Source organism: Cyclospora cayetanensis, unplaced genomic scaffold (assembly GCF_002999335.1).
Source record: "Cyclospora cayetanensis isolate NF1_C8 unplaced genomic scaffold, CcayRef3 CcayRef3_contig_61, whole genome shotgun sequence".
In the NCBI taxonomy this organism is placed as follows: domain Eukaryota; phylum Apicomplexa; class Conoidasida; order Eucoccidiorida; family Eimeriidae; genus Cyclospora; species Cyclospora cayetanensis.
In genome coordinates this window covers 55,289-69,208 of record NW_020312602.1, presented here as the reverse complement: position 1 = coordinate 69,208, position 13,920 = coordinate 55,289, and the positions used below count along the sequence as shown (strand labels likewise).

The 13,920-nt window shown below is 51.7% G+C and overlaps 1 protein-coding gene across 1 annotated transcript; it reads left to right on the top strand.

Annotated features, from left to right (window-relative positions):
* Positions 1-2,839: 2,839 nt before the first annotated feature.
* LOC34623066 lies at positions 2,840-8,878 on the top strand. The gene is made up of 7 exons (XM_026335188.1): positions 2,840-6,506; positions 6,839-6,915; positions 7,028-7,109; positions 7,260-7,328; positions 7,597-7,712; positions 7,913-8,112; positions 8,305-8,878. The coding sequence occupies exons 1-7, from the start codon at positions 2,840-2,842 to the stop codon at positions 8,876-8,878; spliced, it is 4,785 nt and encodes a 1,594-aa protein (XP_026190973.1).
* Positions 8,879-13,920: the final 5,042 nt, after the last annotated feature.

Here is a 13,920-nt window from a genome sequence, read left to right as displayed (position 1 = left end):
TCGGCAAAGCGAGAGTCAACTGCATACAAATACCTTCCATCGGCTGTCCACAAAGGCACAAAACATGAAAGATATCTCCTACTACTGCGCTCTAGAAAGGATTTTGGCACCGAAAAGACGACTTAGACCAGTACAGAGTTTTTTCAACCTCCTCAATCAGCTGTTAACCCAGTTCTTGTGTGGTTTTGTGGAATTATGCTAGCAGACACTATAGGCATGAGCCCCCAAAGATAGCAGACTCTTAAAAGTGCTTATGGTACAACTAAATAAAAGGTCTGAAGCCTGTGTGTGTTTTACAAAGGGTCACGACAATACGCAGGCCAGCACAAGCGATGCAGTCCCCTTTTCGCATAGCCCGTCCCAGTAAACAAAATCATACAAAAATTTATCGGATAACTCGAAATAAATAAGCAACATTGTGTACCTTACTCTAGGTGACAGACAGTACGGATATACAAGCTTTTTAATACTTGTACTGCCAAGACAATGGCCATTTATCAGGAGCTAGAACAGCCCGAACTACGAAGAGTATGCAGGATCTGAGTTCGCAAGATCAGTCATGAGTGCAAGGGTATGTAAATTAAGACAGTGTTCGTATATGTGTAGGCAACGCCTACTTCATGCTCGCGTCAAGTAAGATCACTATCGCCTACTTGGCCTGTCGATTTTATGGAGGAGGAAAACAGCGCAAGATCAGTTCCAAACAATGCATACGGTGCATACGCCAAAGTCACTGACCTGTACATAAATAGTGTGCAGTCTTTTTGTAGTAAGCAGAAATGACTGATCGTTATACATGTTTCTACTCGCAGAAAGGCCCCTTTCAAGGGAAGGCAGGGTGGCAGCTTGTATATATTCGGGCTCATGTGAACCATAACATGTGAAGCAACTTTCATAATCCTCTAAAACATGCTGACGCGGTGATAGACGCTTTTATTAGAATGGCACAGCCGTCACTCAAGCTTGCATTCACGACATAAATGCTGCTCGATACTGCCTTTTGGGGGTAATGTGTCAACATGGAGGATCTGTCTATCTACGCTCAGATGAGTGGGCAAGCGTTACTAAGTGTGCATTTTACAGAGAAAACAACTTGGCAGCATAAAAGCTTCATATCCAATCGTAATGAGGTTCGTCTCACAATGGGGTCTGAATAAGTAGACTTGCAACCTAAAGGCAGTTCATGGACTAGGAAAGGCACCCTTGTAACTCTCAAACTCGCTGTTCCGGTTGCCGTGAGGCCAGACGGCCCTGACTTAGGAAGAAGGAGGTAGCAGAGGCAGAGCTACCTGTAGTAGCAGAACAACGTAGGCAGCCACATGAATCGGCAAGATAATGCATTACTATTCGCTGTTGATACCTGTGGCAATTCGTTTGGCATTTTCCGAAGAGCTTTAGTCTATCCAAGAAATCTAGGAGTACCAAGCAGTACAAAATCATCCACAGTACTAACTCAACAGCTTCTCACCCTTTGACGCCATACGAGTAGCGGTTATCCAAGGGTCTCCATATGGCTACCCCTACCGCAAATACTACCACAAGCTGAAAGAAATTCCCTATTTCGTTGTTTAGGAGAGCTGGGCGACTCTCCTTGTCCAAGCCTGCATGCTTTTCAAAATTATGACGAGGCAGTGAATAATTCCAGGAGCTGCACTCTAATCGTTTGGGCGTCGAAGCATTGTTGAGCATAGTAACCTGACGCAAAAGCAAAAGGCATACCTAAATTAGTGCGGGGATCTAGAATCTCACCTCAGTAGGTCACAACGAGAAGAGCATAGTGGCAAATCAGTAAAAGAAGCAACCATTATCCAACTGAAGTAAATACAAAAATCAAGTGTAAACTATTCTGGTAATACCAGTTGTAGAGTGGCTTAGCATGCCATTGTCCTGTAGCGATTAGTCTGGCCAAAATGGAAATTGAATACCTCCTTAGCAGATTAGCATAGTCTTTAATGACCCTTTACATAGAGTAATTAGTTACTTGGAGCAAAACAACGCTTATAAATACAGTGATCACAGCCAAGAATCGTGAGAAAATGAAGTATTGCTGCTGGCGTCGTCGATTTCTAAAATGTTGTACTTTCTTGTCAGCTTAACATGCCAAGTAGAAATTTTTACTTGGGCTCTGCAGACAGTCAGCATTTCTGCAGCCCAGAGTAACAAAAGACTCAGAGATCCCGAATGTCGGAACCCCCACAAACACCACACCACCGTGGGCCGCCGACCACCGCCAGTTCTGCATGCAAAGTGTCTCTGCTTCAGGAAAATATTCAACAGTTTAATACTCCCACTGTTTCATTTACACTGTCTGCATTAGTTAGAGGCGCAGACAAGGGGGCATATTTGCTTAATGGGCTTGGAGTTCGTGCACTGCGTGCGAGTGCTGAGGCCATGCCTGCTCATCAGGACCACTGTTCCGCTTAAAAAGAAACGTGGCTCGGTATTAATTTGAAGCACTGCTATTTAGCATGTCATTATTTCTGTCTGGCTGTCGCACAGGGCGAGCCTACTCATCTGCACATCTTCTCAGTGTCAGACACCCAATCCCTTGGGCGTACTGGTGGGTGCGGCCGACGGTTTAAAGTCGAAATGCCCCCCCTTCAGAGACTGTCATTTTGGCTTCGTGGCATATCAGTCAGGCTGCTTCATTTCTATTGAAGCCACTGAATGCCTCCGCCATGTCTGTTCTCCCTTGTTAAATCACTTTTGAGCTGTGCCTCCTGGCAACTCCATCCAGGGCACAGAGTGCTCCTTTAGGACGTGAGTTTATGCTGACGACGCCATTGCCAGCCGTCTCCCCATCATTCTGATCATGAGGCCTCTCCGAATTTCCCCACTGATGCGTCGGGCATCCCTCCAAATCTTTACCACTAATGGGCGTCTTTCAGATGAACCTCCTAAGGGGCCGACACGGCGCAGCAGCGGCGGCTCATCTGCGCAGAATGAGCACTCAGAGGGCGATTCAATTGACCCCTCTGAGCCTCAGGAGCCGACGAACCTCTGCGAATCCAAAGGAATAACTTATGCGGGAAAACGAAACCTCACAGACACGGAACCACTAGCACTGGTTTCCACACCCACTCGTGGCAGCTCCAAGGCAAAGGAAAGCGGAATTACAGCATCTAACAGTGGTACAGCGGCCGACGCAGATCAGATTCATGAGAAGCTCCAAAAAATGTGGGATGACGGAGAACTATCACCCCGCGCCCCTCTTGATCGGTCACTAGGTTATTTCTCCTCCTCCTCTCCAAACACCAATGGAAGAGCCTCTGGTTCTTCAGGATCCTTCATTGCTGCATCAGGAAGCTCTCACGTTCACAAATCGCAGGGGCATCAGCACGTTGCGGGAGCACCGCTGTTTATCAATGATGTTCGAGCCTTGCGGCAGATGGCTCCGTTCAGTTCCACAGAGGAACAAGTTCTCACAAGGTCCCAGCGAAGGAGGAGCAGTGCAAGCCTTTTACAACAGCTCGTCGCATCTCAAATCCATGATGTTTGTCGCCAGAACACAGCGGCTCGCTCGCAGACTCAGGAAGACGCCCAGACAAAAGCGCAGCTCCACGATGCCCTCCTGCCGGAGCTGCAACAACCGCATCACCACCACGTTCCAGCTGACGGTGAACAGGCGCAGGATCCATGCAAGATGGTTGCACAGCCTGTGGCCTTGCCTATGTGTTTGTCTTGTGAGACGGATTCCTCCTGCCCCGAGGGAGTCGTCTCGCGGGGTTTGGGAGCTCGCAAACGCCGTGCCAGCAGCCCTACAGCCTCGAAATATTCATTTTCGCTGCATGCTTCAGGAGGCCAAGAGGGTTGTGATCCGTCGGAGGATGGACAACCCCGCCATAAGGGTCGCAGGTACCTTTCTCCCACTGCTGCAACGCCCCACACTGCTGCTCCCCCGCTGCTGACTTCGACTCCCGCCCGCGTATCCCACCGACGCATATCGGTGGGCACGGCCGAGCCGACGAGTAGCAGCAAGAGCGCTAGCACCGGTGGCATGCTGGATACCACCATGTACTGCAGCATCAGCATTAGCAGCAGCAGCAGCAGCAAGATTGATTCGCCATTTCAAAAGCATCCTCCGCCCTCCCCCTCAGACTTTCCCGTGTCGTCTCCTATCAGCACCAGTTCGTCTTCGGCGCAACACCGCAATCTTGCGACAGCTCGTCAGCTCCGGCAGCCCCTCCAGCAAGGCCAGAGCACTTTGAGTGCGACGCTTTGCAGGCGCTCTGCTTGTGACCCCGCAGGTGTCCAGCAGCAGATGCTGAAAAGCCCTCAACGGCTATCCCCCCGTCGCACGCGTGGCGGAGGAGTGGCCTCCTCGTGCCATCCTTTCGAGACTCCGCGGGAGCCCCTTTGCGCGTATGAGTCTAAAAGAGGCGCTAATTGCGACTCTCTCCAGCAGAGAGGCGTAAGACAGTGCCCTTCGTCGCCTGCGGCTGCTCCACGGGGTGGCGCACCGAGCAGCAACCTTACCGCGGATAAGGGCTGCAAGCAGCGGGTTCATAAGACCGCTGGCGAAGGGGCCACGCAGACTTTGGCAACAGAGCTGCAAGCGACGGTTGCTTCGGCTCCTGCGAAGCCAAAACTTCAGGCAGGGGCGTCTGGGGGTTCGCGTCGTCGTGCCTCGGCAGTCCAAGCGTTTTTGAGGCTAAACGGTTCGAGTGGCAGTCGCCTTCCTTCTCCTGCTGTAGAAGCTCGGAGCAACCGAGAAGCGGAAGCGCCAAGCGGAATCACAGACATGCCAGCACTGCGCAGAGCCTCCTCCCCCATGACTTCCAGAGTATCGAAGTTTCCATGGAGGGGCCCAGCGCATTTAGGTGTTCGCCCTTCAACGAACGTGGCTCCCGCTGAAGCACAGCAGTTCAAGAGGCGATTTCCTCCCTCCGCGCTTTTAACAAAGCAGGCGTCTAAGAGAGCGGGAGAGAAGGCTGCGGAAGCTAGGGATGGTGATGCCTCGCGCGTCCGATCCGGGGCACAGGAGGAATCTCCAAAAGCGGCAACCTCTTCTGTTGCCGGTAGACGCACAGCATCGAAGACGCGGCGCAGCTCAGCTCTTCCGACAGCTGCTGCCAGTCGAAATACGTCAAAGATCCCGATATCTGTTTCTGCCGGTTCCTCCTCGTGCTTCTCGTCGGGATCGTCTCACGCGTCCGCAGGGGCAGCGCCTGCGCCAACTGCCGGTGGCTGCTCCACGAGTCTTGCGAGGCTGCCGAAACTCCCCAGACGCAAGCTGGCTCCATGTCGCTTCGCCGTTTCAACCCCGGCGAGATCTGTAGCCGGACAGGAACCCTCCAGTTCAGGAGGAGCTCGAGGAGACGCCTCTGCTCAGCTATGTGGGGCTGGAGGCAATGCAGCAAACAAGGGGGAGCAAAAATTGGCAGCCACACCACGTGAGTCTCTGTCCGGGAAAGCCACGCCCGTTGGAGGTGCAGGGAGGCGCTTAGGTATCGCAGCGATGCGTCGTTTGCCAACCGGAAAATCAGGAGCTACCTGCACAACTATCACGCTACAGCGCCCTGCGGCACGCAACAAGGTGCGAGTGTTGCCGATTACGAAGCCTTTAAGGCTCATCTCGACCGCAAGCAAGCAGCGATGTCAGAGCAGCATCCGAGGCACCAGTGCAGTAGCTTCTTCGGGAATGGTTTGTGAGGGTCAAAAGCTGCTTGCAGAAGCATCAGGAGCAGATTCTCGTGAAACATGTACAGTAGGGGTGGGGCTCGCGCGGCAGCGTTGCTTACCAGTGCGCTGCAATTCCACGAGGCGCGTGCAAGGAACCAAACAAGCCGCTGTGCCTACGGCAGATATGGCTGCTGCATCCCCGAAGGGTAGAGCAACGAGTGCACTCCTTACGGGAAGAGCTAATAGGGATGCATGTACAGAATCCAGAAGCACGCTGAAGCGTTTAGACAACCAAAAGATGCCCTCTGGTGCCAGTACACCCTCGGCAAGCTCACAAGAGATTTGCCTCGACGTCAGCAATGCAGAAAGCAGCGCTTGCTGCGACGACAGCCCTGACAGCAACGCTTTAATGGGGAGTTCTTTCATCCCCAGTAGTGCAGAGTCCGGTAGTATAGGCTCCGGTGTCTCGGAGTCTGCTTCGGGCGCGATAGCGGCACAAAGGGCATGTAGCAACAGTGTGTCGCTTCCCCCAAGCAAGCGACGCAGCAGTTCCCCCCACAATTTGGCATTACAAAAGGGGGCGAGTGAAGAGGCCGAAGAGGTTCAACGTCAAAGGGACGTCTTTCCGCCTGTTCGTCGAGCCTCGAGCGTTTGTAGCCTCGAGGATTGTGAGAGGCGCGTATCGGCGCAGCAGCAGAAGCACGAGGCCCTCCACCAGGAATGGGAAGACCGTGAGCGGCAGTACCAGGAGAAACAACAGAGCTTGCTCCTCGAGCAACAGCGAAAAGAGAAATTGCATGCATGGGAGCAACGAGAAGCCGAGCTTTTGAAAAACAGAAAGGCCCTTTCCAAAGAAGAACCTTCATTCTGGGGATTCGATCCATGTGAGCTGCGAGAGAGGGAGTATATATATTGCGTTTGGTGGACAGAATGAAAGTATCCTCGCTGCATTTCTAAATATGCATGTACCATGTTGTCCATGTGCCTGTGTGCGCCATCTTCTTCCTCTGACGCTACCAGTAGGTGCGAGCTATCTTTCTGCATGATCTCTTTGTAACTAGCGTACCAGTGCAAGATCAGGGCTGTACACCTCTCCCCCCTTTTGACTCTTGCGGATTTCGTGCCGGCACTGCGAAACTTGTAATGCGTGCTGGCTGTCTGTGCAACAGCTATGATGAATTTGCTACTGTGCCTTCTTCTTTTTGTCTATTTACAGTCATGGTGGATGAAGAGGACGAACGCGTCCTTACCACAGAAGAGCTGCGAGTAGAAGTATCCCGCTTCCTGAAAGGAGTGCGTTTTCTTGCCCCGTCGAAAAAGATCAGTAGCCAGAGAACACTAGGGTCTCCTTATTCGCTTGCCGCGTGCCAATCAGCATGAAGCAGCCAGTGTGGAATGTGAACAGGATTTGCGCTTTCACTCACGAGCAGATCTTCTCCGCGTCGTCAAGAAGTACAGTGAGCAGACTCGGACCACCACTACAACCAGTAAGTCAAGCTGCGCTGCACCGGAGTTTGCAGAGCAAGCGTGTCCTCAAATGTTTGGCGCAAGGAAAGTCGAATATTAAAAAGGTTGTTTCCCAAGAAGCCTCTAGATTTCTATGGAGCCTCCGTCTATGCGCACTCTCCCTTTTGCAGCAAGCTCGCGCCTAAACTTCACCAAGGTGGAGCAGCGTGTCGTACCCATGGCGGCTCGCCAAGTGCACGGTAAGCGCTATCTCGCTCGAAAGGAGGCGCTCTGTTTACACACTGCTGGCTGGCGAGTCCCACATACGCCAACACCACTCCCGAAAGCTCTCAAGAACTATCAGGTGTTGTGCGATAATTATCCATAGGAACAGAGGCACCCACAGAGTGGTTGCTGCCAAATATGCCTCGTTGTAATCTTGTGTCCAGACTTAGATAAATACGTGCGCGCATGTATGAGAGTACATCCTACGGTTGCCTACGTATGTGCTTGGCACTTTCGCTATAGGCACAGTGCCTCATGAGAGACGCCGAAAGTCCATACTGCGCAACAGCAATGGTGCACAACCACCCTCTGAGTGTAGAAGGCGAAGCAGGGGAATCAGCTTTTCCCCCTTCAACAAAGTGGGTCCTGACAACACACTATCAAACCATTTTTTCCTGAACGGCGGAACCGCGATGCAGCCTAATTTGCGTGTGGGTGGGCATTCCTTTGCTGCCGGCTCATCCTCTTAGCGAAGCCATGTACGGTGTCAAGTTGTGCTGGCCCTTGGCCAATGCACAAGCAGATTCGCACCAGATGCCTTGAGGGTTTGTCCGTGCAGGTCCAACTCTACATGCTGGATGAGCACGAGCGCGCAAGCAAAGAAGCGGCTGCAAATTTGTCTCAACAGGGAGAACAGCGGCAACAATTACGCCAGAAGCTTGCGCAGCAGTTTCAATTCATGCTGTTGCGAGGAGACTCGGACTTGGAGCTGGCCCTGATCCGCCGCGAACTGGCAAACCTGTACGATCCTGAAGAGGAGTGAGTGATCGAGGCTGGGCAGCACCTTTTAGGTTTTTTAGGATTAGTAAATGTCTGCTGCTACCAAAAAACGCACAGTCAGCCTTAGTGTGCATAAGAATTATGGATCCCAGGCCAATATACTCGTACGCGGCGAATTGCCAGCCCAAGTGCAGCTGCCCCCAGTGCAGTTCGTGCCCCTTTGTACTTCAGGGATAGCCTTGCCTTCTTGTCCCCCACTGCGCCTCCCCGCCATGATCCAGTAGCGGACAGAGGAGCTTCTTCTGTTTCCTCTGAGCAAAAAAGTTCCGAGAGCGTCAAACCAAACGACGCAGAGCCAACAGGATCTCCGATTTCAAGGGGTTGTGGCACAGGTGGACGGCTTCCTTTTACAGTTTCACCTTCATGGCGGCAGCGACCCCACGGCATATGGCAAGAGTCCCCCTGTGTCACACAGAACGAACCTGCAGCCTCTGAGTGGAGTCCACCTCCCAGCCCTCTGGGGCAGATTCGTCAAAATATACCAAGAGAAAGGGAAGCCCTTGCGTGCTGGGGAACCCCCATAGCCACCGCAGGAGATTTCTTAGAGGGTGAACCGAACAAGATCGACACTAATAACGATGAGAACAGCAACTGTAACGCGCCATTTCACGCCCCTCAGGTATCGTGGGACAAGTTACAAAAGGCAGCCGAAGAACCCACCAAACTTCAGGGATCAGAAGCGTCCAGGCGGCCGTCTGTTCTAAGTCGGCGCCTCTCTGTTGTCCCCAATGTACCCCCCCACTAAATCTATCTTGTTATTCTGGCACCCCTCTAGTTCCCATAGCAAAGCTCTGCATATTCCGGAAACTTAATCATTTTTTTACTTTAAGCCCTTTTAAGCACTAGGTGTATACTGGCCCTACTGACACGCTGCGTTATTGGACTGAGAACGTCTACCATACAGACTCAGAGATGTCTGCTTCTAGAAGCATGTTGTTGACACAGACTGGCATTCGTTATGTCGTCTTAAACGCAAATGAGTGCGAGTTTCATGCCCTAGTGCGCCTTTATCACGGCAGCTGTGCATACAGCACTTGGCTAGCTTATCAATAAAGCGAAGCAGTAAGCATTACGGGCAAGTGTGGAAGTGGTATCACACTTCCGGAGTATGCGGCGCCAACGTGGCTCCGTGGCCATGTGTTCACCTGCACCATCGGCAGTTTGACCTTGCTACGGAGCAAAAGGGTGTGTTCCTAACGGAACAGGTTCAACAATATAGGGCTTCCATTCCATCCATCCCTGAATGCAATCATTAACCAGCTCGGGAGCCAACAAGAGGTCCACTGCACGGTGCTGTGCTAACCACCATATCAGCGTGAATCGCTGTGATGTCTCACGGGCCTGCTTGTTGAGGTTCTCGTACGCAGGCGAGGGCGCAGGTGGGCATGGAACGCAAAACTCCCCCGGGAGGCTTCTAGATGTTCTTTGTGCTTCGTTTGCAGACGACAGCCTCCTGCAATACCTCCCCATAGGGCAGTGCGAACCGTTGGTACCGCCTGCAAGTGCTTCAACGCGTTGCTCCATTAGCAGTGTTGCCCAACTCTGAGAGTTCTCAGAATCAGGCTTTACTGCACGCTTCAAAGCTCGGTCGACACAGGTGCAACAGGCTTGCGCACAGTTACTTATTGGTGACCGCCTTGGATCCTCCGATTTAAACCAGTTGTTGGCAGCGTTCAGAGCACCACAAGTGCAGCGTGGGACGAGCCAATCAAGGATATCTGCCTTTTTGCTCCACAACGCACGTCGTGCTGAAAACGCTGAAGTCATAAGCTGCGGAGATGCTGAAACTTCGTTAGTCCGACCTGTGCCCCCAAGGCCGGAATGTCGTCTACCTTCTCTCTGCTCATTCTGCTCCAACCCCTTGTATCCTAAAGCCGGTGTTCGTGATGCGGATGACTGAGATTGAGCGCGAGCCTCTACGCCCTTGATAGTGGCGAATGCGTGACCCTGAAATTTCCATGTCTGTGGTTGCAAACCGCATCCCAAAGCATGCAGCTGTGGGCTGTGGCGCAATACATTATCACTCTGATCATACCCAGACGCACTAAAATGGTCGCTTGCCAATGCTTCTGAAAGATTGGCACCCGGACGCCCACGTTCCGTTCTCCAGGATGCACCATCCACGGATTCATCAGCAACAACCCACTTGCTTTCCATGGATTTAGTGGACGTATCGCCCGCTGGGGCTACAGCGGGAGTGCTTTCTTTGGGTACCTGTCGCTTCATAAGAGCTGCAAGGAATGGGTCTTTGGGCTTCCACGTGTCACGTGAGACCGCCCTGTTGAGCTGCGGCAGCGGTTCCTCCTTCGGTAGGCCACTTCGTACCAAGTGTTCGCCGTTCGAGAGCAGTGCCTCCAAAGAAGCAGGTTGCTCTGCCGCAGGCCGCTCTAAAAGCGCTGCTTCATAACACCGAGGCAAGCTCGTCGAATGCTGCTCGTCATTCAGAACGGAGGGTGACTTTGGTCTACCAAATGACGATGCCCCAAAAGAACAAGAGCTATGCGCTGTACGAGGAGGCATACAATATATCTCTTGTGCTGGAAAACCCACAGGGTCCTTCTTCCTCAGAAAACCACCGTCCGCAGTAGGACGAACCATTCGGTTTTCCAGGCCCTTAATTGGAAACCGTGCACCGCTATACATGCGATTGAATGCCGAACGCCCCCTCTGAATGGCTGGATCACAGCGGTGCGGATGACAGGCTACATCAGAATCTTCATGGGTAACTCTCGGCCGTATCGACGGAACGGATAAATGGGTATGCTGTAATCCATGCCGTAGTGTCTTCATGGTATGTTCGCTGTCGGTTGACCTTCCAAGCTTCGTGGATATGTACCTACCTCCCACGTCTAAGGATTCAAAATGCCCGCTGAAAGGTGTTTCATCAACACGCAACGGTGAGGCAGGTAAAAGAAGCCTTTCTGCTGACCCATCAGAGCCCCGCACTGTACGCTTTGGTGGTGGCTGAGCAGATTGTTGCCAGAAATAAATACGCTGAGTTGAGTAAAAAAGGGAAGCATAAGTTAGAAAGAAGGCCGGCAGTATTATTTCTCCCCGGCGCGCCCGCACATGAGTCGCCAAGTACTCTCGCACAAAGGCAGAGAGCTGCACATCGATGTCCCTGAAGTGGTCAAAGAAAACAGGGAGAAACCTGCAAAAATCTTGTTAGCAAACTTTGCTCGCTTCCAGTCTTTCTTTTCCAGTGCAAAGATACGTAACAGGCAAAAGACTCCTTCCTTCATCGCCCGACGACACCATGCCCCAACATCCAGTGGTAGAAATTCATTCTAAACAACTAAGGGGGCAGCTATCTGCGCCGATATTGAGCCCTCTGACCATCATGTCTGTGCCTTACGCGTCAAAGGCAAGCAATGGAAAGAATCCGCAGCAGCCGCCCAGCATGAAGCATAGGGCACGAGGGTCTCCAATCTGTATCAAACCAGCCATACACAGTAGAAAGCTAAGCATGGTCAGCCGCAGTACACTTGACACGCAACAGCTAATTGCTTTACCTGTGGTCTAGAGCTGCAGCCGTTTAGCTATAGCAAGCTTTAAATTCCCAAGAGGTTTAAAGTATCCTTACACGCCAACCAAAGGCTTCTGTTGGGCTGCTTGTACTTAGATACTTAGAAAGGATCGAAGCTGACAATGGCTTCCCATATAAGACAGCCTGGCACATAAACCTGCGACAACCAGGAACACAAGCCAAGCAACTCTACATACTACCCTCAAACTCCATAGACTGTTTTGTCACTGCATGACATTGCCTTCACAAGTCACGGAATCCTTTACCAAGGTGACATCTGGCAGCACGCATTCTCTGGCGTTCCTTCGAGGGGTCGCTTTGGCCTCAAGAACCATAAGCAAGCTCCGGTGGCAAACAAGACAGACAAACTCAGGGCACTGGATAGAACATGCGCTGGTGAAGCACCATGTCCCGCTAGAATGGCAAGCAAAACTCCTAAGAATACATATCGCAACACGCAGAACAGCAAGCCAGGATAACGAATATCGGTCATCTGGTTATTTCTTCTTACAGCCGCAAAAGCCCACAATTCATACGACATCTGGAGGCACATACCCAATAGTGTGGCAGCCCCGGTGTACGCTACCACTTGGCAACCGCTGAGTTTCGTGAGCATCGAATAGCGGCTTCGCAAGGACCCTGTATCATACAGAGGATCACCAACCCTGTTCACGCCTTGATCACCACCCATTATGAAGCTACGTCGCTGAACAAGCTGCGCCATGTTCATGGCGAAGGCCAAACGCGCGTATACAGGAATATTTGTTAGACGAGATGTTTCCAAAGCTGCCATCGATGATATGTGTCGGTTGATTCTGGAGCAGGAAGCAAAAGTGCAACTGCAAAGCCCGTATTGATTGTACCCCGCAAGCGACCTATTGCACTGCCAAAGAAGGCTGTAGGAACTGCAAGCTTAGTGAAAATCGCAATCTAGGACACCTGTCGACTGTACGTAAATACAAAAGCTGAAGAAGCCACATTAAGGGAGAGCTACACTTACTCGCAGAAACTCTCTGACTTCTGGAGGGCCAGTACATCGTTGTTTACAAGCTCCGGTGGGAACTCGAATGCTGTGCAGCTGCATAACGAGCAGCAGCTAAGCGGAGTGCTTCTAGCCGATTCAGTGCCCAACATATTGCAGTAAGCACGGAGGAGCGCTATAGATATCTGCCACAGCAAAAAACGAAAAAACGTCCTTTCCTTCGGTGCGGGAAGAATACTTACGGTTGACGAACGCTAGCACACAAGGAATTCTGCTGCTTGTGCCAGTCCCTCACCCACACCGCAAAATTAAAAGCCCAAGAACTCGCAATCTAATAACAGACGCCTGCGGAGGCGAGCGTACCGCTAGCATATGCTGCAGGCTTGGATAAATTGCATGATGAGAAGGCATACGTTAGTATGGTGAAGGCTCGACAGAGTATGCTGGCAGAGAGCACATAAGAGATCAGCTTACGAATAGTGGATCGTCATCCAGCTGGATAACGAGATGAAGTCGGATATTCGTTTTTGAAAGGCCTCTTCTCTTGGACAGTTTGCATTCGCTAACACCGCTAGGCTCCTCGTTCCCCCACAGGCCGAAACATGCAGCCTGTGCGATGGAATCCGCATACGATAGCTGCCTACCAGGCAGGTATCCGTGGCATGTGCTTTTACACTTGAATCGATTGTCTCGAATGTGGGGGGTAGCGCGAACTAGTGACAATGGGGACCTGGTAATAAACCCGATAGAGGGTGGGCAGTAAAGCCGCCCGAGAAGCCAATCTTGAATGTTCTGAAACCATACGGCTAACTCCCATAGTCCCGGAGAGATGAGGGGTTCTGTGGTGAATACAACATCGTAGAATTGGCTGTCAACCATATCTGCACAGCCAAAAAAAGCCAGACCGCAAGAAGTTTTCCTCTCCCAATGAGCTTAGTTCACAAAACCAAAACCTTTACGTACGATCAATGACCAGCGATTGGTTCAGGTTTTATGACTCACTCTGCAGGAGCAAGATAGCTCTTTCTTTGCTAACTTGGAGAAAGCCTTGAAGCCAGTCAAGTGCTACAGAAGCTAGATGTAGACCGCCTGACTCTCTTTGGCCAAAACATCTTCCACGTCCCACTTCAAAGGTTACCGTCCACAGCAGAGCTGACGCGATTAGGGAAGCAAATAAGAATTCACCAGTTGACAGCGCGTGCTCGTTCGAGATGTCCCTGTACATAACTACAAGCATGGCACTACTCGAAACTGCCGCTGCCGTCATAGCTGCAGCCGC

Excerpts from the sequence above, each read along its gene's own strand:
- LOC34623066 (XM_026335188.1), top strand. The coding sequence starts at position 2,840 with ATGCGTCGGGCATCCCTCCAAATCTTTACCACTAATGGGCGTCTTTCA. Across the intron at positions 7,329-7,596 it reads GGCGGCTCGCCAAGTGCACG|GCACAGTGCCTCATGAGAGA; the intron begins GTAAGCGCTATC and ends CTTTCGCTATAG. Across the intron at positions 7,713-7,912 it reads GCTTTTCCCCCTTCAACAAA|GTCCAACTCTACATGCTGGA; the intron begins GTGGGTCCTGAC and ends TTGTCCGTGCAG.